The following is a 23,047-nucleotide window of genomic DNA, read 5'->3' on the forward strand; positions in this document are numbered from 1 at the left end:
AATATAAGATGTGTGTGAAGTCAGACAGTCAGATTAAAAGCGTATTAGTAAAAGTAGACAAGAGTAAACGGAAAACCTTTATACAGGTGTGTGCAAATTTTGTAAATAAAATCCATGCAAAGTATCCTGAACAGGCAAATACTTAAAGGCTGTTTCCTATCTGTGTTTTCTACAGGATCCATCAGTGACACAAGTAACACGAACTGCCCCACCTGGCCTGGAGGAGTATAACCCGTTCACAGACACAAAGCCGGTGAGACGCCCAGGACAGAGACAAACTGACTCTTGTATGAGATGCTGGAAATGTACTAAATTAACAAATGTGCAGGTTTTCTGAGGACAATAATAATTAGAACGGCTCAAAAATATCATCCGCCAACACAGCGAGAGGGAGGCTGGTCGTCTTTGTTTAGAAGGGCTTTTTACATACCAGTGTTATTTTGGTATCTTTTGGATACTTTTATAGTTTTATTAATATTTTTATTAAGTAATTTTTATTTTGCTATTATTTTTTTGTATTAAAATGTGTTTTTAAAATTATTATTATTATTATTTAAATAAATATTTATATATAGTTTTTAGTACTTTTTAAAGTTTATTTAGAACATCAAGTTTAACTAAAAATGATAACCTTTCAAGTTTCCTGAATAATTTAAGTTATTTTTATTTATTTATGCATATTATTATTATTATTATTATTATTATTATTATTATTAGTGTTGCTGTTGCTATTAATACTAATAATAAAAATTATTATTAATATTTTTAATTATTATTGTAGATAATGTTAATTTGCTAAATTTTTTCCCTATTTATATTTATTTTATATTGTTATTTTTTATATGTATTTTATATAATTATATTTTTAATAATAATTACTAAATTGTTTTATTTATATATGCATTCGGCATTGTTTTATTTTTATTGTATTATGTATAATAATAATAATAATTATAATAATTTCTCATGCAAGTATTTTAAATAATATATTTTTCCCGAATGATTTAAATTATTTAAGTTTATATGTGTATTCTTCTTTTATTATTATTATTAATAATAATAATAATAATAATAATAATTAACCATTATTTTGATACATCAAGTTAAACTGAAAATGAAAAAAATCCAATTTTCCTGAATGTTATTTTTATTTATATATGTATTATTATTAGTATTGCTGTTGCTATTGCTATTAATAATAATAATTATTATGTTATTATAAATAATGATCATTTGTTGTGATCATTTTGTAAATTGTTTCTTTTTATATATTTTATAAATGTATATATGTTTATTATAATAATGATTATTAAAATTGTTTTATTTATATATGTATTATGGCATTATTTAATTTTTATTTTATTATTTATAATAATAATAATAATTATTATTATTATTATTTCCCATGCAAGTATTTAAATAATACATTTTTTCCTGAATAATTTAACTTATTTATTTAGATGTGTATTAATAATAATAATAATAATAATAATAATAACAATAATTAACCATTGGTGCATTATTTTAGTATCTCAAGTTAAACTAACTGAAAAGGAGAAATATCTGAAATAATAAAACGTTTTTCTTTTAACTGTATCTTATTTTATTTCAGTTAAGAGTTCATTTCAAGTATTCAATTTCTGTATGGTTTTATAATAACAGTTACATATACAGTAAATGCTGCAGACTATTTCTGAGAATAGTGTGTTATGCAACAATAAAGATTTCAAATCTAATAATAGAAATACAGCTGATTTGCAATTTTAATCCAAGTTAAAAAAAAAAAAAAACTTTTTTTTGCATGCAATCAAACAATGAGATTATGGCTGATGTCAATTATCAAGCTTATAATGGAAGGTCAATTGGAGTACATTGCATTGTGGGATACAGTATTCCATCTGGAGTGCTTTATTTTATACTGCACATCTTGACAAAATGTTGTAGGCCATCCAAATGTGTGTATATGGTGCACTGTATACATTTAGATTTAGTATGGATAGGATGTTTTTTTTTCTGAACAAGGCAAGGAAACAAACAGCATACATACAGTAACATACAGTGCATAACTAGTGAAGCTGTACCAGCGTAGGGCTCACTGCCCAGAACAGCCCACACTTACAGCACAAACCCGTCAGATTGCCAGTCAGTTGACTGAAAGCCCTTTTTATTACATTTTCTTCCCTTTTCTTAATTGTACTCATGAATTGCTTCGTTTCTGAATGATCCAGAACATTCAAAACACTGTCAGACACATTCAGTCAGTTTGGAGTTGTGAATGAAGAGAAAAGGTGTTATGTTGTTAATATGTTATGATTGAGATGAAATTGTGGTGTTTTGCATGACGGTGTCTCATGTTTTATTTTGTGGCATTGTAGGTCCCGCCAGGCTCCGCCCCTAAATCAGTCCCGCCCACAGCCAACACACAGCCGGCCATCATGAAACCCACCGAAGAACCGCCAGCTTACACTCAACCTCAGCAGACGCCGGTACATGCACCTCACTTTATTCTTTAAATGATACACTGAAATGGAAGTATAGCAGCCAAAAAGTAGAGAAAGTTGTTATTGTAAAATTCTAAATCATCCTTTTGACATTGCACTAATGTTCCTAATGTCCCATTTTGATATTACCATTACCAATTTTTTTAAACATATTGCAGTTGTGATTTTTTATATATATATTATTTATTAACTTGTTTAAAATTATAATTTAATAATTTTGTATTATTAAAAAAATTGGTTATATATTAACACGAGTATAATATTAATAATATTATTATTAATAGTAATAATATAAATAACAGGATATAATATGAATATAATAATATCTTTTGTATTTAATTATATTATTAGTATTAATAATAATGCTAATGATAATAATACAACTATTTTTATAAAATTAAATTATTATATAATAATAATTTTAATATTATGGTTTATTTTTTAATTATTATTTAAATAGTTTTTGTACTATTAAAAATTATTACTATTAATATTAATAGTAATAAATATAAATAACAGGAAATATAAATATAATAATATACATTTCATTCAGTTATATTACTTTTTGTTAATAATGCTAATGATAATAATAAAACTATTTTTATAAAATTAAATATTTTTATAATATATATAATAATAATGTTGTTATTATTATAATATATTTTATTTATTATATATTTCATTTTTTAATATTTTAATTGTTTTTGTTTTATTAAAAATCTCCAGGTTTGGTCAATAATTTTTTGGTTATTTATTAACACGATTGTAATAATAATAGTATTATTATTTAGGGATGGGCATTTTAAGCAAAAACACTATTCATAATCGCAGGGTATTATTTCATTATTATTCGAAAATCGCACCCCTCCCGCGCATGCACGCCCATACATAAACAGAGAGAGGAAACAAGACCATTCACACTTTCAATATGTATGATAAACTGTTTAATTCATTCGAGAATCTGTCTTAACAAATCTGTCTTAACATAAGCCGTTTAATGGTTGTAATGTATGATTGCTGAAATATTAATATAATAAACATAAACGAATTATGGCACTTATTAATGTAACTGTAAATCGATTAGCATTCAGTTGCTCATAAGCCTGAGACATTTCTATTTTAAAAATGAGCATGAACATTCATAGCAATATACATAAAAAAGCAAAAAAAACATTTGATTAGTTAATCCATGAATATTAGGCTTAAAACGTTGCGCGCTAAAACATATTGTAAACACCCTGAATAACGGTACGTTTTAATATAATAATTACCTATATAGTGTTTTTATTTAAAAAAATGAGCATGTCCACATGATCGGGATAAAGATGGGAGCGCAATCTGTTCACAATATGTTTCCATCCAAAAATGCGAATTAATGCGCAAAACTGGAACATGGCAATTGCGCACAAAGCACCGTTTCTATACAACGAGACAGAGAGAACAAAAATAGCACTAAGAAAACTAGGAAAAGCACTGAAAACAATAATTTTAATATAGATAATAAATTGCTTGCCCCTCAGGGCGTACAGCAGGGATGTGACTGTGAGGAAATTTTCCCACCAGTCACCGTGTGACAACAGGTAATACCGGTAACACAGAGGGGAAATGTTGGGGGATAGTTCGTTAGAGTTTTCCCTCGTTCCCACGCTTTTCTTTGCTTTTAAATGGCTTTATATAGCCTGTGAGCATTTTACTTTTACTTTCGATTTAGCCTCAATTCATTGAATGGACATCAACAAAACAGTACGACAAAATTATTTAGTCTATATTAAACATAGAATTATTAATTTATTAAGAAAAATAAAATAACTGTTACAGAACTTCCACAAAATTGATAGGCGTACTGAAAACCAGCAAACACGGTGGAACCAAATAAATAAACGATCGTTCTTCCGATGAGCTTCCAAAATCACCTTTTAGATAAACGGCAGCAGCCAAATTATTTTTAAAACAGACAGTTTTGCATTTCGTTTAAAAACTAAATTTTTTGCCAACATTTTGCCTCTCTCACCCTAACTCGACTTAACACTCCTCATGTGACTCATGCCGTGAATGTGACTGTTAGATCCACTGCATTGAGCAGCCGCGTTCAGTTCTTAATTGTACTGTTTGTTCTCTAACTGAACGAAATGATTTTTATTACTAAAAATCAAATAATCAAAACGACGGAAGCGCTGGTGCCTTGGTGGGCAAGTGACAGCAGGAAGCATTTTAGAATGACTAAAACAACATTTCTGATGCTGTGCAACAAGATGGGTCCGCTGGTTAGTGAAGTTATCCCGTTCCATCGTGCAAAGTCACATGACTTTTTTAAAGCACATTTTTCTTATTGTAGTTTATGCGCATTTTTTTTCTTATCGGACAAAAAGTTTATCCTACTTAATTGTGCACTTACGTTTTATGCACATTTTTTAATTAATGCGCATCTTCACGTTTCCATTCAGAGTTTTTTATGCGATATTCCGGCCGCAGAGAACACCCTTTGCATTGCAGTGGTTCAACTATGATACACAAGCCTCGCACGGCAGAGTTTGCACTACACTTCATTCTCATTCATTTTATTAGAATTAGAAATGTTGTTCTTCTGTTGTCCTTGACAGCTTTGAAGTGCGTTATTGGTGGCGCATCATCACCGAAAACTTGGGCAATTTAATCGGTAATTAAATCAACTAATTGAATATTCGAAAATCGTGACCCATCCCTATTATTATTATAAATAGTAATAGTAATAGTAATATAAATAAAAGGACATAATAAAAGTATAATATTATACATTTTATACAATTAAATTATTATTATTATTATTAATGATAATAATAATAAATAAAATTTTTATACAATTTAATTTATTCATCATCATCATTATAATATTATTTAATTACTAATGTATGTATGTATTTTTACTTTAATTATTATTTTAATTGTTTTGTATTATTAAAAAGTTCCAGTTTTGGTCGAGAGTATTGTGATTGTATATGAACATGACTGCAATAACAATTAAGTAAGTATTATTATTAATAGTAATAATATTAATAACAGTAAAAATAATATTCTAATATACATTTCATTAATATTAATAATAATAATCAATACTATTATAATAAAATTAAATGTAATATTTATTTAATAATAATAATAATTATACAATAAAAAATCTATAATTTTTTTTTAAACATAACTTCAACTACTAAATCTAAATATATTTGTATCTCTAGTCCTCTAAATACGTTTCCAGTTCATTTTTACACACTGAGGGACGAGTCTGAATTATTTGATGTGTTAATCGATTACATGAAGCTCCTTTAGAAGGACTTTCTGGAACCTTAAACCCCCTATTTGGGTTTGTGTGAAGCACAATCCCTGCTGTTAAACGATATCCAGCGTGGAAAATCCTCCTTGATTTCACAGAAAGATCCTCAGTAGGACAACAGAAGCTTCCAGCAGGCAAAAGCTGCGAGCCGGTCTGCTCACGAGTGGGTTATACTGTATAATTCAGCACGCCTGAGGGACAGGGACGCCTGTCTCCAGACATATGGACACGCAGGCACACTTTGGGCGTGTGTCAAATGACTCACTCGCCCGGGCTCCACGCGTGACGTCAGACGCTTTGAGTTAGGACACAACAAGGTGATCCAGATCTTCAGGAGGAGGCCGGAGGCAGGCGGATCAGAAGCTGCTGTTGTTCAGCTCATGATCTGTTCTCTAGTCTTTAGTTTGTAGGAGTTGAGCCTCAGGGTGACAACAGAAGGCTTGTTAAAGGACTTGTTGCCCACTGGCTTTATTAAGCCGTGCGGGTCACGTGATGCTGCCTTCAGGGAAAGCTGGGGATTTCTGAGCCCTTAAAATGACCCAGAAACAAGGGCAGAATGCGTCAACAGATTGGCTCAGATAAGAGTGATTCTTGAAATTATAATCTGTCATAACTGGGACGCCGCTGTAATGAGTGCAGCATGTGTCGCCGCTACGAGGTCTGGCGCAGTTAGGACTTTATTTTTGGTTGAAACATTGTTTCAGCAGTATTCATTCAGATCATTTACTTAAAAATTGTTTACTGATAATAAAACTTTTAAGTATTGCACTTTCAAGTAATAATAGCATTTTTATTATATTGTTTTTTTTTATTATTTATTATATTATATATATATATTATAATATATTATATGCGAATATAGTAAATATTATAATTTTTTATTTATTAATCAAAGAAAACTAGTGTCATTTAAAAAGAAAATTTTCTTGTTTGATTTATAAATATATTATGTTAACAGATGCATATATAATAATTTTTAATGTTAATTATATATATATATATATATATATATATATATATATATATATATGTATTTGTGTGTGTACTGAAATAATAAATAAATAAACAAAAATAAATATAAATAAAATATAACCATCTACTATTTAAATTTGAGGAGGTTTTGTTTTTAAAGGAATTGAAACTTTATTCAGCAAGGATGCATTAATTTGATCAAATGTGACATTAAAGACATTTATAGTGTTACAATAGATTTGTACTTCAAATAAATGCTGTTCTTTTGAACTTTATATTCATCAAAGAATCCTAAAAAAAATAAAATGCATCACAGTTTTCACTAAAATATTGGGCAGCACAATTGTTTTTAACATTGATAATAATCAGAAATGTTTCTTGAGCAGCAAATCAGCATATTAGAAGCAGCATACTGAAGGATCATGTGACACTAAAGACTGGAGTAATGATGCTGAAAATTCAGCTTTGATCACAGGAATAAATTACATTTTACAATATATTCACATAGAAAACAGTTATTTTAAATTGTAATAATATTTCACAATTTTACCAGTTTTACTGTATTTTTAATCAAATAAATGCAGCCTTGGTGAGCAGAAGTAGTGTTGAATAGAAGTCCTGCCATAATCAGTTATAAAATAGGCATATTCAAATTTACAGTGTATAACAACTCGCCAGATAAGATATGCCGCAAATAATCTAGACAAGACTCGCGTTGTCAGTCAGACAGTGATCTGTCCTCACGGGCCTGAGTTTCAGACATGTCTGTGATTGGTTCTGACAGCTGTGTCTCCTCTAAACTGTCTGAGAAAATCCCTTGGTGTGTTATGATGTTGACACTCCTAAAGTTGTTCTTCTGTGCCTATAAGGAGAATTACTCTGTGTTCAGGATCAGGCGCGAGCCCAGGCGGAGTTATTGCGGAGACAGGAGGAGCTGGAGAGGAAAGCCGCTGAGCTGGACCGCAGGGAGAGGGAGATGCAGACTCTCAACGCATCAGGAGGTGAGTTATTAGCCTCGCGTCAAGCCTGTCGGTGCTGCATCGCTTATTCTGGCCAGAAATCGCCCACTCAGACACTACATTTATACTGTATATATAATTGTATTTAAAAAATCAAAATTATATATATATATATATATATATATATATATATATATATAGTGCCTTGCAAAAGTATTCATACCCCGTTTTGTTGCAGCATTATGTTAAACTGCTTTAAATTAGTTTTCCCCCACATCAATTTACACCCCATACACCATAATAATGACAAAGCAAAAAACAGTTTTGCAAATTTTACAAATTTATTAAAAATAAAACACTGAAATAAGTACATTGCATAAGTATTCATACCCTTAACTCATAGTTGAAGCATCATGTCGCCATTTGTAGTTTTTTCAACTAGTAGGGATCGGCTAAAACGTGTTTTTAAAACACTCATGGTGGACTTACAAATGTTCTGATGCAGCGTTTTGTTAATTAACTTTGTTAACTTTTGTTAATTAATTTTGATTAATTTAATAATTTTTGTTAATTAATTGTTAATTTTGTTAATTAACTTTTGGCCTTATAAATTATACACTGTGGGTAAGATGTAAAATAGAAATGTTCAGTGTTCATAATAAATTCTAAAGTATTTGTTAATTAATACTTTTTGCAAGACACTGTGTGAGAATGTATCAGTATATACAGTACAGATATACAGTTCTTAACATTTTTGTGTGCATTATGCATCAGCTGATCTGTACACATTCGTATGGTTAAAACAATATCTTGCTTGTCATCTCGCACAATAAACTTTAGATTTAGTGTGATTTATTGTCTCTGTGCACCAGGAGGCGAGGAAAAACAATTACTGTTCTGTTTCCCAGTTCTGTACCCCAGTTTACCACTTATTGTCATCATGCTCCTATTGCGTCATCCACCTCTTTCTTTCCATTTTTAATTGATTTTCCCGTTTTCCGCTTGTTTCTAAGGGAGGAAAAACAACTGGCCGCCTCTTCCAGAGAAGTTTCCAGTGGGTCCATGTTTCTATCATGACATATCAGTGGACATCCCAGTGGAGTACCAGAAAACCGTCAAGATCATGTACTATCTGTGGATGTGTGAGTAACTCTTGACCAATCCCATAATGCCAACAGTCCAAAAACAGTAAGCAAACATAATGCCTGTGAAGGCTTACCAATCACAACGGAGGTCATTTACATGCAGTAGGAGTCTTAAAGATACAGTAACAAAAACGGCCTTATAAATCATATACTGTGGGTAAGATGTAAAATAGAAAATGTTCAGTGTTCATAATAAATTCTAAAGTAAAACTGTAGAGTAAAACGGTGTAATCCTAATATTTTCCTCTTTCAGGTTCGTATGAACCTGAAAAAAAAATTAATACTTCAAATACTTAATTTAAAATGTAATTTAAAATACTTTAAAATTATCTATTTATTTAATTATTTAAAAAAGTGGAAGTAACATAAATCAAATGAGAAATTTCGAAGTAGAAAAAATTAAATAGTATCTTATTTAAACCTACTTGAATAATCTTGATTTACTCTGTAGTGTTTATTCACATGACTGTTGTGATTGTTGTTGTTGAGTGCACAGCTGTCTCTGTCTGGGAAGCGTGTCAGGTTTTTGGTTTGTGTAATAATAGTCTAAAGACTCAGGGGAAATGAAATGAAATTAATAGGCTTCAGCAGTGTTTGTGCTCCCAGAGAAACTGTCTTTCTGTTTGATGAGTTTCATATGGGATGAAATCATGAAGTCATATGATATTAGATGAGTGGGGGAGGGGCGGAGCCCCCTTGCATCATGTGATGGAGGTATCATGTGATTAGTATCAGCCTGGTGTTTCGCCTGATCTTGTTTTGTAGGAATTTGGGAGGGAATTGGGCAGAGACCGAGAGAGACCTGAGACATTCTTGGCAGTTTTGCAGTAAATGTGGGGAAAGAACCATAAGGTGTTATCTCACACCGACAAATTCCACACCAAAACTTTGACAACCGCTGCTGAATGAATAACGTAACTTGCAGCAACATTAAAGGCGATACCATGCATGGTAAACTATAATATATACACACGCAAAACATATCTGATTATCATTGTTGAAAACAGTTCTGCTGGCCAAAATCATTATATATTTTATTTTTCAGGATTGTCTGATGAATTGAAAGTTCAAAAAGAACAGCGTTTATTTGCAATCAAAACATTTTTTTGTAACATTATGAATGAAGGATTCCCTGTGAATGATGGGTTGTGTGTGTGAATACGCTCTGGCTCTGCTTTAGCTTAAATATAAATGATTGAACAGCCTGGCTTTGAGCTCTCTATTAAAAGAGCAGCTTCTGAGTAACCGTGAAGAGGTTTTGCAGTCATTCAGTTAATATAAAATACTGTGAATGCTTAGACCACTTTAATTATTAACAGCTTTTTGAATGAAACATCAAGAAGTTTTTTTATTTTCAGTTGTCATTTTCATTTTTGTTCTAATATCAGTTTAGTTTTTATTTTAAAAATGGTTTAAAGGAGTAGTTCACTTTCAGAACAAGAATTTACAGATAATGTACTCACCCCCTTGTCATCCAAGATGTTCATGTCTTTCTTTTTATCAGTCGTATATGTTTTCTGAGTAAAACATTTTAGGATTTCTCTCCATATAATGGACTTCTATGGTTCCCCCAAGTTTGAACTTCCAAAATGCAGTTTAAATGCAGCTTCAAAGGACTCTGAATGATCCCAGCCAAGGAAGAAGGGTCTTATCTTGAGAAAAGATTGGTTATTTTCTAAAAACATCTTGCTGAGCTAGACAAGACGAGCATTTGAGGTTAAAAAGTGTATAAACTGGATTATTATTATTTTTTTTTTTTAAAATAACCCATTGTTTTGCTCGATAAGACCCTTTTTTCCTCGGCTGTGATGGTTTAGAGCCCTTTGAAGCTGCATTTTGGAAGTTCAAACTCTGGGCCCCATAGAAGTCCATTATATGGAGAGAAATCCTAAAATGTTTTACTCAGAAAACATACGACTGATAAAAAGAAAGACATGAACATCTTGGATGACAAGGGGGTGAGTAAGTTATCTGTAATTCCTTTAAGGTTGCTAAACAGCACATTATGTAGCAAGTTTGTGTGATTAGAGATTCACAAAATAAAACAACCTTTTTCAAAATATTCTTTTCCCATGTAATGTTTGTAAGAGTAACACGTGGATGATGTTTCTTTGTCTCTTTTCTCCTGTTCCTCTCTTGTAGTCCACACGGGGACGCTGTTTGCCAATATATTTGGCTGTTTGTCGTGGTTCTGTGTAGATGCGTCGAGGGGAGTGGATTTTGGTCTGGCCATGCTTTGGTTTATGCTCTTTACACCCTGTTCATTTGTCTGCTGGTACAGACCTCTGTATGGAGCGTTCAGGTACACAAACACACAAGACACATGCAAACACACTCCCTTTATTGGAGAATTCAGACTGTAACCGTTTTCTTTTTCTCTTTCTGAAGGAGTGACAGCTCTTTTAGGTTCTTTGTATTCTTCTTCGTCTATATCTGCCAGTTTGGCGTCCATGTGCTGCAAGCCATCGGCATTGCAGGTTGGGGAGCCAGGTGAGAATACACACACACATGTACACCAGAATCTGAAATTAACCCGGATAAAATGGCAAGCACTGTTGAAAGGGATAAGTTGCCCTTATTTCATGTGCATAAACACCACTGACCCTTACAAGATCCACCTCTATGGGTAAGCATTCATTATAAAAAACTCACAGGACATTCATTTTGAAAACTATGCAAATATTTTGAAATTTCAAGCAAAAGATTTAAAAACCTCTGTACAATTATAGTTTAGTTAAAAAATACATTTTTTGATTTTCTATTCTAGTTCTGTTTAGTGATGCAATTAAGTGCTTCTTACACCACATTACTGTAATCGTATAATTATTTAAAAAGGTTTTTTTTATTATATCAATGGCATATTTTGTGGCTTATTTACAGTTTTAAACGTCACAGTTATAACATTGATGATTGATGTAAAAATCAAACATCTTCCTATAATTGGAAAAATGTCCTTGAAAATCAAGTCTAGTGGGCAAATAATGACCCTTAATCAAAAAACCCTCATTTCTGACAAACATTTTCACTTTGCTTTTATTTAACTTGACTTTTCCTTCCTGCATCACTGTATTATACGGTGTGATATGAAGACTGATCCAGCGTTTGTGTTTGTAGTGGCTGGATCTCAGCGCTGACTGGGCTGAACACAAGTATTCCCGTCGGCATCATCATGATCCTGATCGCTGCCCTCTTCACCGCGTCGGCTGTCATCTCTCTCATCATGTTTAAAAAGGTGCATCACCTTAAACATTTCATAACATATGAATAAAATACATGCTCACCTCAAATGCACTTACATTCAAAGTTAATACTATTAAACATTGTTTTTATTGCTTAAAATAATGCTGAAATGAAACTGAATAAAGTAAGTTTAAGTACTGCCATAACTCAAACATGTTTATTTGCAGGTTCATGCGCTGTACCGAACCACCGGTGCCAGTTTCGAGAAGGCGCAACAGGAGTTCGCCACTGGCGTCATGGCTAACAAAACGGTGCAAACCGCCGCCGCTAACGCCGCCTCCTCTGCCGCCCGGGGAGCCTTCAAAGAGCAGATCTGATTGGCCCAGACAACTCCGACTCCGCCCACGCTACTCTGACCCCGCCCTCCGTATTCCTCCTAACTGTCTCTTTAGCCAATCATCAGCTCTGACTGGCTGTTGAAGACCAGACCCACTCTCATTGACTTAATGCACTCCTGTGACTGACTGAGACCCTGCCCACAGCCCCACCCCTCCTGTCAATCAGCAGGTGTGCTCACCTGTTCTTTAGTTGGAGTGAGTGTGAGTGTGAGTGTGGAACGCCTGTCTGTGTGTTAACAGCCTAAAAGAGTCACTTTATGTTCACATCACTGTCAGGTGTGCGTTTGTCCCTGTTAAACAACAGGAAGTGATGTCATCCAGTGTCCTTTTATGGGATCCAAGGAAAAAGAAAAGATGCCCTCGCAGGTCTGTCTTACCGATCATCTCGGCTTAAACGCTCGTAAAATCACGTCGAAAACATTTCCAGGTCACAGTCAACATCAAAATCGAAAGAAAATCTTAAGAAAATACAACATTTACGATATTTTGTCTAGTTTTTGTGACAGTTGAGCACATTTAAATGGTATTATTAACCATAAATCCGCTTTTCTTCGGATTTTGGGTTATAATATTGCCTTTTACATAACAAAAATTCACTTTTCTTTTAATCTTAGGGCATAATATGATCTTTTATTTATCAAAATGTGGCATTTCATTGGATTTCAAACTATACCAGGACATTTTCATTAAAAATAGTTGCTTTTCTTTTCTTTTGTGGTATAACATGGCATTTTGCATAAAAATTTGTCTTCTCTTTGGATTTTGCTGTACAATTTGACCTTTCTCAACACAAAATAGCTTTTCTTTGAATTTTGCAGTCTAATATGACCTTTTATACAACAAAATTTGGCATTTCATTGGATTTCAAACCATAAAATGACATTTTCATTAAAAATAGGTGCTTTTCTTTGGATTTTGTGGTATAAAATGGCATTTCGCATAAAAATTTGGCTTATCTTTGGACTTTGGGCTACATTGCAACATTTAGCAAAACAAAATTTGCCTTTTCTTTAAATTTTGGGGTCTAATGTGGCTTTTTATATAACAAAATTTGGCATTTCATTGGATTTCAAACTATACCACGACATTTTCATTAAAAATAGTTGCTTTTCTTTTCTTTTGTGGTATAACATGGCATTTTGCATAAAAATTAGTCTTCTCTTTGGATTTTGGGCTATAATATGACCTTTCGCAAAACAAAATTTCGCTTTGCTTTAGATTTTGGGGGTATAATACAACCTTTTGTAGAACAAAATTAGTTATTTCATCAGATTTCACAGTACAACATGACATTTTCATTAAAAATGGTTTATTTTCTTTGGATTTCATGGTATAACACGGCAAAATTTGGCTTCTCTTTGGATTTTGCGGTACAATATGACCTTTCTCAAAACAAAATTTAGCTTTTCTTTGAATTTGGCGGTCTAAAACGACCTTTTATACAACAAAATTTGGCATTTCATTGGATTTCAAACTATAAAATGACATTTTCATTAAAAATAGGTGCTTTTCTTTGGATTTTGTGGTATAAAATGGCATTTCGCATAAAAATTTGGCTTATCTTTGGACTTTGGGCTACATTGCAACATTTAGCAAAACAAAATTTGCCTTTTCTTTAAATTTTGGGGTCTAATGTGGCTTTTTATATAACAAAATTTGGCATTTCATTGGATTTCAAACTATAACACGACATTTTCATTAAAAATAGTTGCTTTTCTTTTCTTTTGTGGTATAACATGGCATTTTGCATAAAAATTAGTCTTCTCTTTGGATTTTGGGCTATAATATGACCTTTCGCAAAACAAAATTTCGCTTTGCTTTAGATTTTGGGGGTATAATACAACCTTTTGTAGAACAAAATTAGTTATTTCATCAGATTTCACAGTACAACATGACATTTTCATTAAAAATGATTTATTTTCATTGGATTTCATGGTATAACACGGCAAAATTTGGCTTATCTTTGGATTTTGCGGTACAATATGACCTTTCTCAAAACAAAATTTAGCTTTTCTTTGAATTTTGCGGTCTAAAATTACCTTTTATACAACAAAATTTGGCATTTCATTGGATTTCAAACTATAAAATGACATTTGCATTAAAAATAGGTGCTTTTCTTTGGATTTTGTGGTATAAAATGGCATTTCGCATAAAAATTTGGCTTATCTTTGGACTTTGGGCTACATTGCAACATTTAGCAAAACAAAATTTGCCTTTTCTTTAAATTTTGGGGTCTAATGTGGCTTTTTATATAACAAAATTTGGCATTTCATTGGATTTCAAACTATACCACGACATTTTCATTAAAAATAGTTGCTTTTCTTTTCTTTTGTGGTATAACATGGCATTTTGCATAAAAATTAGTCTTCTCTTTGGATTTTGGGCTATAATATGACCTTTCGCAAAACAAAATTTCGCTTTGCTTTAGATTTTGGGGGTATAATACAACCTTTTGTAGAACAAAATTAGTTATTTCATCAGATTTCACAGTACAACATGACATTTTCATTAAAAATGGTTTATTTTCTTTGGATTTCATGGTATAACACGGCAAAATTTGGCTTATCTTTGGATTTTGCGGTACAATATGACCTTTCTCAAAACAAAATGTAGCTTTTCTTTGAATTTGGCGGTCTAAAATGACCTTTTTATACAAGAAAATTTGTCATTTCATTGGATTTCAAACTATAAAATGACATTTTCATTCAAAATAGGTGCTTTTCTTTGGATTTTGTGGTATAAAATGGCATTTCGCATAAAAATTTGGCTTATCTTTGGACTTTGGGCTACATTGCAACATTTAGCAAAACAAAATTTGCCTTTTCTTTAAATTTTGGGGTCTAATGTGGCTTTTTATATAACAAAATTTGGCATTTCATTGGATTTCAAACTATACCACGACATTTTCATTAAAAATAGTTGCTTTTCTTTTCTTTTGTGGTATAACATGGCATTTTGCATAAAAATTAGTCTTCTCTTTGGATTTTGGGCTATAATATGACCTTTCGCAAAACAAAATTTCGCTTTGCTTTAGATTTTGGGGGTATAATACAACCTTTTGTAGAACAAAATTAGTTATTTCATCAGATTTCACAGTACAACATGACATTTTCATTAAAAATGGTTTATTTTCTTTGGATTTCATGGTATAACACGGCAAAATTTGGCTTATCTTTGGATTTTGCGGTACAATATGACCTTTCTCAAAACAAAATTTAGCTTTTCTTTGAATTTGGCGGTCTAAAATGACCTTTTATACAACAAAATTTGGCATTTCATTGGATTTCAAACTATAAAATGACATTTTCATTAAAAATAGGTGCTTTTCTTTGGCTTTTGTGGTATAAAATGGCATTTCGCATAAAAATTTGGCTTATCTTTGGACTTTGGGCTACATTGCAACATTTAGCAAAACAAAATTTGCCTTTTCTTTAAATTTTGGGGTCTAATGTGGCTTTTTATATAACAAAATTTGGCATTTCATTGGATTTCAAACTATAACACGACATTTGCATTGAAAATAGTTTCTTTACTTTGGATTTTGCATAAAAACGTGGCTTATTTTGTCAGCAATACGAACTTTCGCAAAACTAGATTTACCTTTTCTTTAAATTTTTGGGGAGTAATGCAACCTTTTGTTACAAAAATGTGCCTTTTCATTGGATTTCAAACTATAACACGTCATTTTGCGTTAAAAACCATTGCTTTTCTTTGGTTTTCATGTTATAACATGCCCTTTTGCATAAAAACAATGAGTTTTTCTTTGGATTTTGTGGTATAGTGTGACCTTTTCTTGGCGAGATTCGGCCAAATATCATCGTAAACGCTTCGTCCTGCAAATGAGCCATCAGTACACAAAGATGTGACCATAAACGCTCCACACGCAACTCAGAGGGTCTCTCTCTTGTAAATATATAAATATATATATATATAAACCTGTATGATGACTTAAAGTATTGACTGATTTTAAACATATGAATGATTTTGAGGCTTCCTGAATTCTTTCTTTCTTTCTAACAGAGTTGTTTTGGAATGGAAACTAATTCTTAAAAGCGTGAACCACTCAGGATACGTTCCTGCACATGCATGGGAAGCTTGCCGAGCTCTCTGTAGGATAAACTGGAAAACACTTTGAAATCACAATTAATCGCTCCCAAAGTGCACATCGCTAACGACACGTGGCATTTTATTTGTTCTGCAGATGTGTGTAAGACCGTGCCGTGCCGGGCCGTCCTGATGTTGGATCCTGAATCGCATTGTCCGTCGTCGTTTGTCGGTTTGAACCGTAGAGCTTTTTGAGTAACATTCGTTTTCCTCTTTTTATCGACTGGAGCAGAGAACCTTGTAGCCTTGGTTACTGTCGCCAAGAGACAGCCAAGTTTTGCGATTATGGGATATGCATCAAGATGCAAATTGATCTTGATCTTAACCTTTCAGCAACACTCTTGTGTGTGTGAGAGAACAAACTGTGTTCATCACTTATGTTCAGTATTGAGTTCGTTTGAAGTCTTTTTAATTTATACATGTAAAGAAACAGTTCTATGAGCTATTTCTGTTGTTTCTTATTTTTGTTTCAAATCTCATCGAGTGTGTCATATTTGTGTTATGAATCTTTTTTTCAGTCGTGTACGGTTCTCTTTCTCTCACTCTGCGTGCGTGTGTTACTGCAAGTCGTTCTTCCTTTTATAAATACATTTCAACAAATGGCACCTGAGTGTTCCTCTGTTTGGGAGCGCGAGACGACAGATAAACTGACGTGACCTCTTGTGTTTGGTGCAATGGATCGTGGCTTTAAGCTGTCTTTTTTTAAATTAGTGATGTTAGTTAACTTAGTTGAAACACTGATAACGTGAGGAACGGATTGAAGAAAAAGCATCACTGGTTGTACCGCTACTACTACATTGACCTTATTTAAAAACAGACGCGAGGGATATTTGTATATTTTGTATAACTAAAAGGAACGGTGGCCTGTCGTCCTGAATTTGATTGTACTGTACAAATGCACTCCTGTCTCGCTCCCTTAGTCGCATGTTGAGTAGTTTGAGTTTTGTATATTTATTGTATTAACACAAAAATAAAATAAAAAACAACTACATAACCCTGTGTCTTATGTATTTATTTTCATGTCTGTTAAATATATAAACATATATATGCTATATAACATTCTGGAGAAAGAATTTGACTGGATAGTTGATTTTTTTTTCTTTTTTTAAATTAAAGAAAAACCTTAGGTTTTAGCAAGGGTACCTGAATTATTGAAAGATATTGTTTAATTGTTTATATTATGACCTTTTTTTAATTTTGGGGGGAATACTATGACCTTTTATATAACAAAATTTGGCATTTCATTAGATTTCAAACTATTAACATTAAAGGTAGTTGCTTTTCTTTGGATTTCACGGTGTAACGTGGCATTTTGCATAAAATTTGTCTTATTTACGGATTTTGGGTTACAATACGACCTTTCGCAATTCAAATTTCACTTTTCTGTAAATTTTAGGGTATAAGAAGACCTTTAGTTAACAAAATTTGCCTTTTCGTTGGATTTCGAACTGTTAACACAACATTTTGCATTAAAAGTAGTTGCTTTTCTTTGGATTTCATGTCATGGCATTTTGCATAAAAATTCGGCTTTTCTATGGATTTTAGGCTACAATATGACCTTTTGCAAAACACAGTTTGGCTTTTCTGTCAATTTTGGGGTATAATAAGACCTTTTGTTAACAAAATTAGCATTTTCATTGGATTTCGAAGTATAACAACATTTTGCATTAAAAAAGTAGCTTTTCTTTGGATTTCACGTTATGGCATTTTGCATAAAATTTGGCTTATCTACGGATTTTGGGCTGCAATATGACCTTTCGCAAAACAAAGTTTGGCTTTTCTGTAAATTTGGGGGTATAATATGACCTTTTGTTAACAAAATTTGCCTTTTTCCATGGATTTCAAAGTATAACACAACATTTTGCATTAAAAGTAGTTGCTTTTCTTTGGATTTCATGTTATAACATGGCATTTTGCATAAAAATGTGGCTTATCTGTGGATTTTGGGATGGAATATGACCTTTCGCAAAACAAAATTGGGCTTTTCTGTAAATTTTGGGGTATAATACGACCTTTTGTTAACAAAATTTGCGTTTTCGTTGGATTTCGAAGTATAACACAACATTTTGCATTAAAAAAAAATTTGCTTTTCTTTGGACTTCATGGTATAACATGGCATTTTGCATAAAAACGTGGTTTATCTTTGGATTTTGCGATACAATACAACCTGTCGCAAAACAAAATTTAGCCTTTTAACAAACTTAACATGTTTATCAAATAGACTTGAATGGAATTATTGTGTACTATATTGATAAAAAATGTATATCATGCAATGCATTAAACATTACATTACAGCAGGATTACCAAAACTGTATAAAAGTGGTAGACTGAAAGAAAAAGAAGAATTGGGGTGAATCAGTTCATTCTGAATCATTTATGTAATCTATAAAAAGTAACTGTAATCTGATTACAGCATTTCAAAACACGTATTGCGAGATGATTAGACATGTTAGAATACATACATTAACATTCAGTCATGATAATAAAACATTTGTTGTTCGTTGTTTCACATTATAAGTGAGCAAAAGGAAAGAAATACTTTGCTTTTGGTAAAACTGATACTGCATTTCCTTTATCAAAACCTGTCGATTGCACTTTTTTCTTAAATAAATAAATAATCATCATTTATTGACTCCTGCCCCCTTCAGGACGATTATAGAACATCAGTCTAAAGCTTTACCCAATATTGTGCAGCATTTATGCACAATATGTGATTATGATGAAAAACTATAGCTATATATCATAAACACTTGATTTAATGATACGCAAAGCTCCATCCCCCCAGACGTCTTTAAGACTACAGAAACAATCGTATTTCGTGTAAATCGTATACATTTTTAGTCATATAATTCTGAATGTTTTAGAATTGTTTCATGTATATTTGAATTTTATATACACTTTGAACACTAAGAGAGAGCAAAGGCTAAAATTCAGTCAAAAATTGAGGTGAGGTGAGGTAAGATGAGACATAGAAGTTTCGTCCTCTAGAGGGCGCGCGGTTTCGGTATCTCAAAAAACGGGATCCTCCATTGAGCTGTATTAGGTTCTCCAAACGTTTTTGCAGACATTTTGACACTAAAACGTATAACCGTTTATATATAGTAACTACAACTATTGGTATCTCACATACAGAGTAGAATCCCACAAAGAAACCTCAAAAAAGTACATCTGATTAAATCAGCCACACAAGCGTTGAGAAAAGTACCACGTGTCACGTGATAATCCATTCGCTTTATCGGTGGCCTAAACAATTATTTAAACCTAAATATTGACACTGAGAAACTTTAAATGCCATTTTCTTGAAAAACACGCAGTAATAATTGCAAATAAAATAACTATTATTTATACCTATTACAACTGACCAATTAGAGACAACTACTGCGCTACGAAACCCCACCCATTCGCGAAATCCGTCATCTTTTTTTAAAATAAGACTCATAAAAGTGTATTTCCATCAAATTTACTGAGATTATATATTATATTAGTTGAGAAAAAATTAATTAGAATTTTTTTATTACTAAAATAACTACTATATATATTTTTTGTTATAAATTACTTGCATATACACAGAAATTGTTAGATTATTTATTCCATTATTCCATTAAAACACCATCTCTACATCGATACCAGCCCAGGACTTTCAACCTAACATGTTTATCAAATAGACTAGATATTGATTAAATAATGTATATCAAAAATGAAAATGTATATCATGAAATGCATTAAACATTACATTACAGCAGAATTTCCAAGCTGTATATAAGTGGTAGACTGAATTAGAAAGGAAAATTAAAGAGAGAGAGAGAGAGAGAGAGAGAGAGAGAGAGAGAGAGAGAGAGAGAGAGAGAGAGAGAGAGAGAGAGAGAGAGAGAGAGAATTGTGGTGAATCAATAAATTCTGAATCATTTAATAATGTTATCCATTGCTTTATTAAATTAACGGTTTATTTGACTTACTGCAGACATTTCGACACTAAAACGTATAATCGTTTAGATATAATAACTACAAATATTGGTATCTCACATACAGATTAGAAACCTCAAAAAAGTACATCTAATTGAATCAGCCACACCAGCGTTGAGAAAAGTAACACGTGTCACGTGATAATCCATTGCGCTTTATCTGTGGCCTAATCAATTATGTATTATAATTTTTTTATTACTAAAATAACTACTATATTTTTTTTATAAATGACTTGCATATACACAGAAATTATTCAATTATTCCATTAAAACAATATCGATACCAGGACTTTCAACCTAACATGTTTATCAAATAGACTTGAGTGGAATTATTGTGTACCATATTGATTAAAAAAGTTATATCATGAAATATATTAAACATTACATTACAGCAGGATTTCCAAACCGTATATAAATGGTAGACTGAATTAGAAAGGAAAATTCAAGAGAGAGAGAGAGAGAGAGAGAGAGAGAGAATTCGGGTGAATCAATAAATTCTGAATCATTTAATAATGTAATCCATTATTTATTTATTTGACTTATTGCAGACATTTCGACACTAAAACGTATAATCGTTTAGATATAATAACTACAAATATTTATATCTCACATACAGATTAGAATCCCACGAAGAAACCTCAAAATAAAAGTACATCCGATGAATCAACCACAACAGCGTTGAGAAAAGTAACACGTGTCACGTGATAATCCATTGCGCTTTATCTGTGGCCTAAACAATTATTTACACCTTAATATTGACACTGAATACTTTAATTGCCATTTTCTTGAAAAACACGCAGTAATAAGTACAAATAAAATAATTATTATTTATACCAATCACAACTGACCAATTAGAGACAACTACTGCGCTACGAAACCCCGCCCATTCGCGAAATCCGTCAATAGAGGGCGATACTTCACCAAAATTTTAAATTAGACTCCCAAAAATTTACTGAGATCATATATTACATTGGTTGAGAAAAAAAAAACATTTAAAATTGATCATAGATTATATTACTAAAATAACTAATATATATTTTTTTTATAAATTACTTTCATATACACAAAAATATTCCATTATTTATTGTATTATTCCATTGAAGCACCATCTCTACATCGATACCAGGACACAAAAATACAAACTACAGCAAAAGCAGAAATTTTCCCTCACGATTTGACTGTAAAATAAGTCACACCTTTCTTACCTGCGCGGTCACGTGATCGCCGAGGAATGACCTGCAGTCTTGAAGTGTGTCCGTTCAGGGAGCAACAAATAGCCAGCCTCCATGCCAGTGTGTGTATAATGGGTTTGTAGAAGAAAAGCGTCTCCTTGTCAGACCAGTCTTTCCAGTCTGATAGAGATCAAGCACAGAACAGCTCTTCTACACTGACACGGAGCGAAACATGGAACAATAAAACACATAAAACACCTTCAGAGGATTCACACAAGACGATTTGAGATCGGTAAGTCATCTTTAACTTTTAAAATACGCTTTTAAGGGGTTTATGTTCTTGTAAACGATGTTGAAGGTGTGTCACACCTGAGTTCCTCAACTAGCCTACCTGTGCGTGTTTTGATGGAGAAACTCAGTAGCCATCCTCATCTGCGTGTTTGTGAAGATTTATAAGGTTTTATCTTTAGAAAATGTGTTTAAACTCTTATTAATGTTTGTTTATGATTCTTAGATTTAGTAGCTATATAAGGTTTGTCTAATGAAGAAACAAAGCTGTAGTTGTTGTAAACTTCATTATACGTTGTTGAGCTTAGCATATATAGGTTTTATTTTAGTTTTTGATGCATTTATGTTGCTCTAAGTGAAGTATCAGTTAATACAGTGTTTATTTTATACATATATGATGACAGTTTGTAATCAAAAAGTCAGGTTTTGCTTGACTTTTGTGCCCTAAAACTAGTCGTGTGATTATTTACTGTTTAATCTGATTATTCCATTCTGAATATGCACAAAATGACTTGCCAAAGATACTTTAAACGCTCCTTATGAAAACATTACTTTTGTTTGAGGTTTCTGAGACCCAGGTATTTGTACATGCCTAAAAACCTTAATGGACTGCCAAAAATAGGCTTTTCTTGGTTAGTTTGGTTTATTTATAAAGTGTTGGCCGCTTTTGGACTCCAAACGGAAGGAAATCAGAAATCAGAGCTCTTGGTTTTCTCAAATATTCAGTGTCATTCATGACAGAGGTGTTCATTTCATGTCTTACTGTAAGTCACTCTTTCTCTCATGTGTCAGATGGACAGGTTTTATGATTTAGCACATCTCAAATTTGTAAAGTAATGTCATTTTTAAAACGTAATAATGCTTAAAATGATACCAGACTTGCTTTATAACCAGAAAAGGCTGTGCTTTTGAAATTGTCACAGTATTAGCAGCTTTTGCAGAGCAAAATATGCATGTAATATTAATATCATGGTTATTGTTGATCAGGGTTGTCTCTGAGAATTTAAAAGTGTGATTTTTCAGGCCTACAATTTGTAATCATGCTTCAGAGTGAAT

The 23,047-nt window shown here is 32.1% G+C and overlaps 1 protein-coding gene across 1 annotated transcript in view; it reads left to right on the forward strand.

Annotated features, from left to right (window-relative positions):
* Positions 1-17,563, forward strand: part of scamp1 (secretory carrier membrane protein 1) — a 33,247-nt gene extending 15,684 nt beyond the window's left edge. The window contains exons 2-9 of the mRNA XM_073824307.1: positions 176-253; positions 2,376-2,486; positions 7,673-7,784; positions 8,756-8,884; positions 11,030-11,189; positions 11,276-11,377; positions 12,002-12,119; positions 12,295-17,563. Of these exons, the coding sequence (XP_073680408.1) occupies positions 176-253; positions 2,376-2,486; positions 7,673-7,784; positions 8,756-8,884; positions 11,030-11,189; positions 11,276-11,377; positions 12,002-12,119; positions 12,295-12,444 (960 nt within the window). The 3' untranslated portion in view covers positions 12,445-17,563. The remainder of the gene's footprint in view (positions 1-175; positions 254-2,375; positions 2,487-7,672; positions 7,785-8,755; positions 8,885-11,029; positions 11,190-11,275; positions 11,378-12,001; positions 12,120-12,294) is intronic.
* Positions 17,564-23,047: the final 5,484 nt, after the last annotated feature.

Source organism: Garra rufa, chromosome 19 (assembly GCF_049309525.1).
Source record: "Garra rufa chromosome 19, GarRuf1.0, whole genome shotgun sequence".
In the NCBI taxonomy this organism is placed as follows: Eukaryota; Metazoa; Chordata; class Actinopteri; order Cypriniformes; family Cyprinidae; genus Garra; species Garra rufa.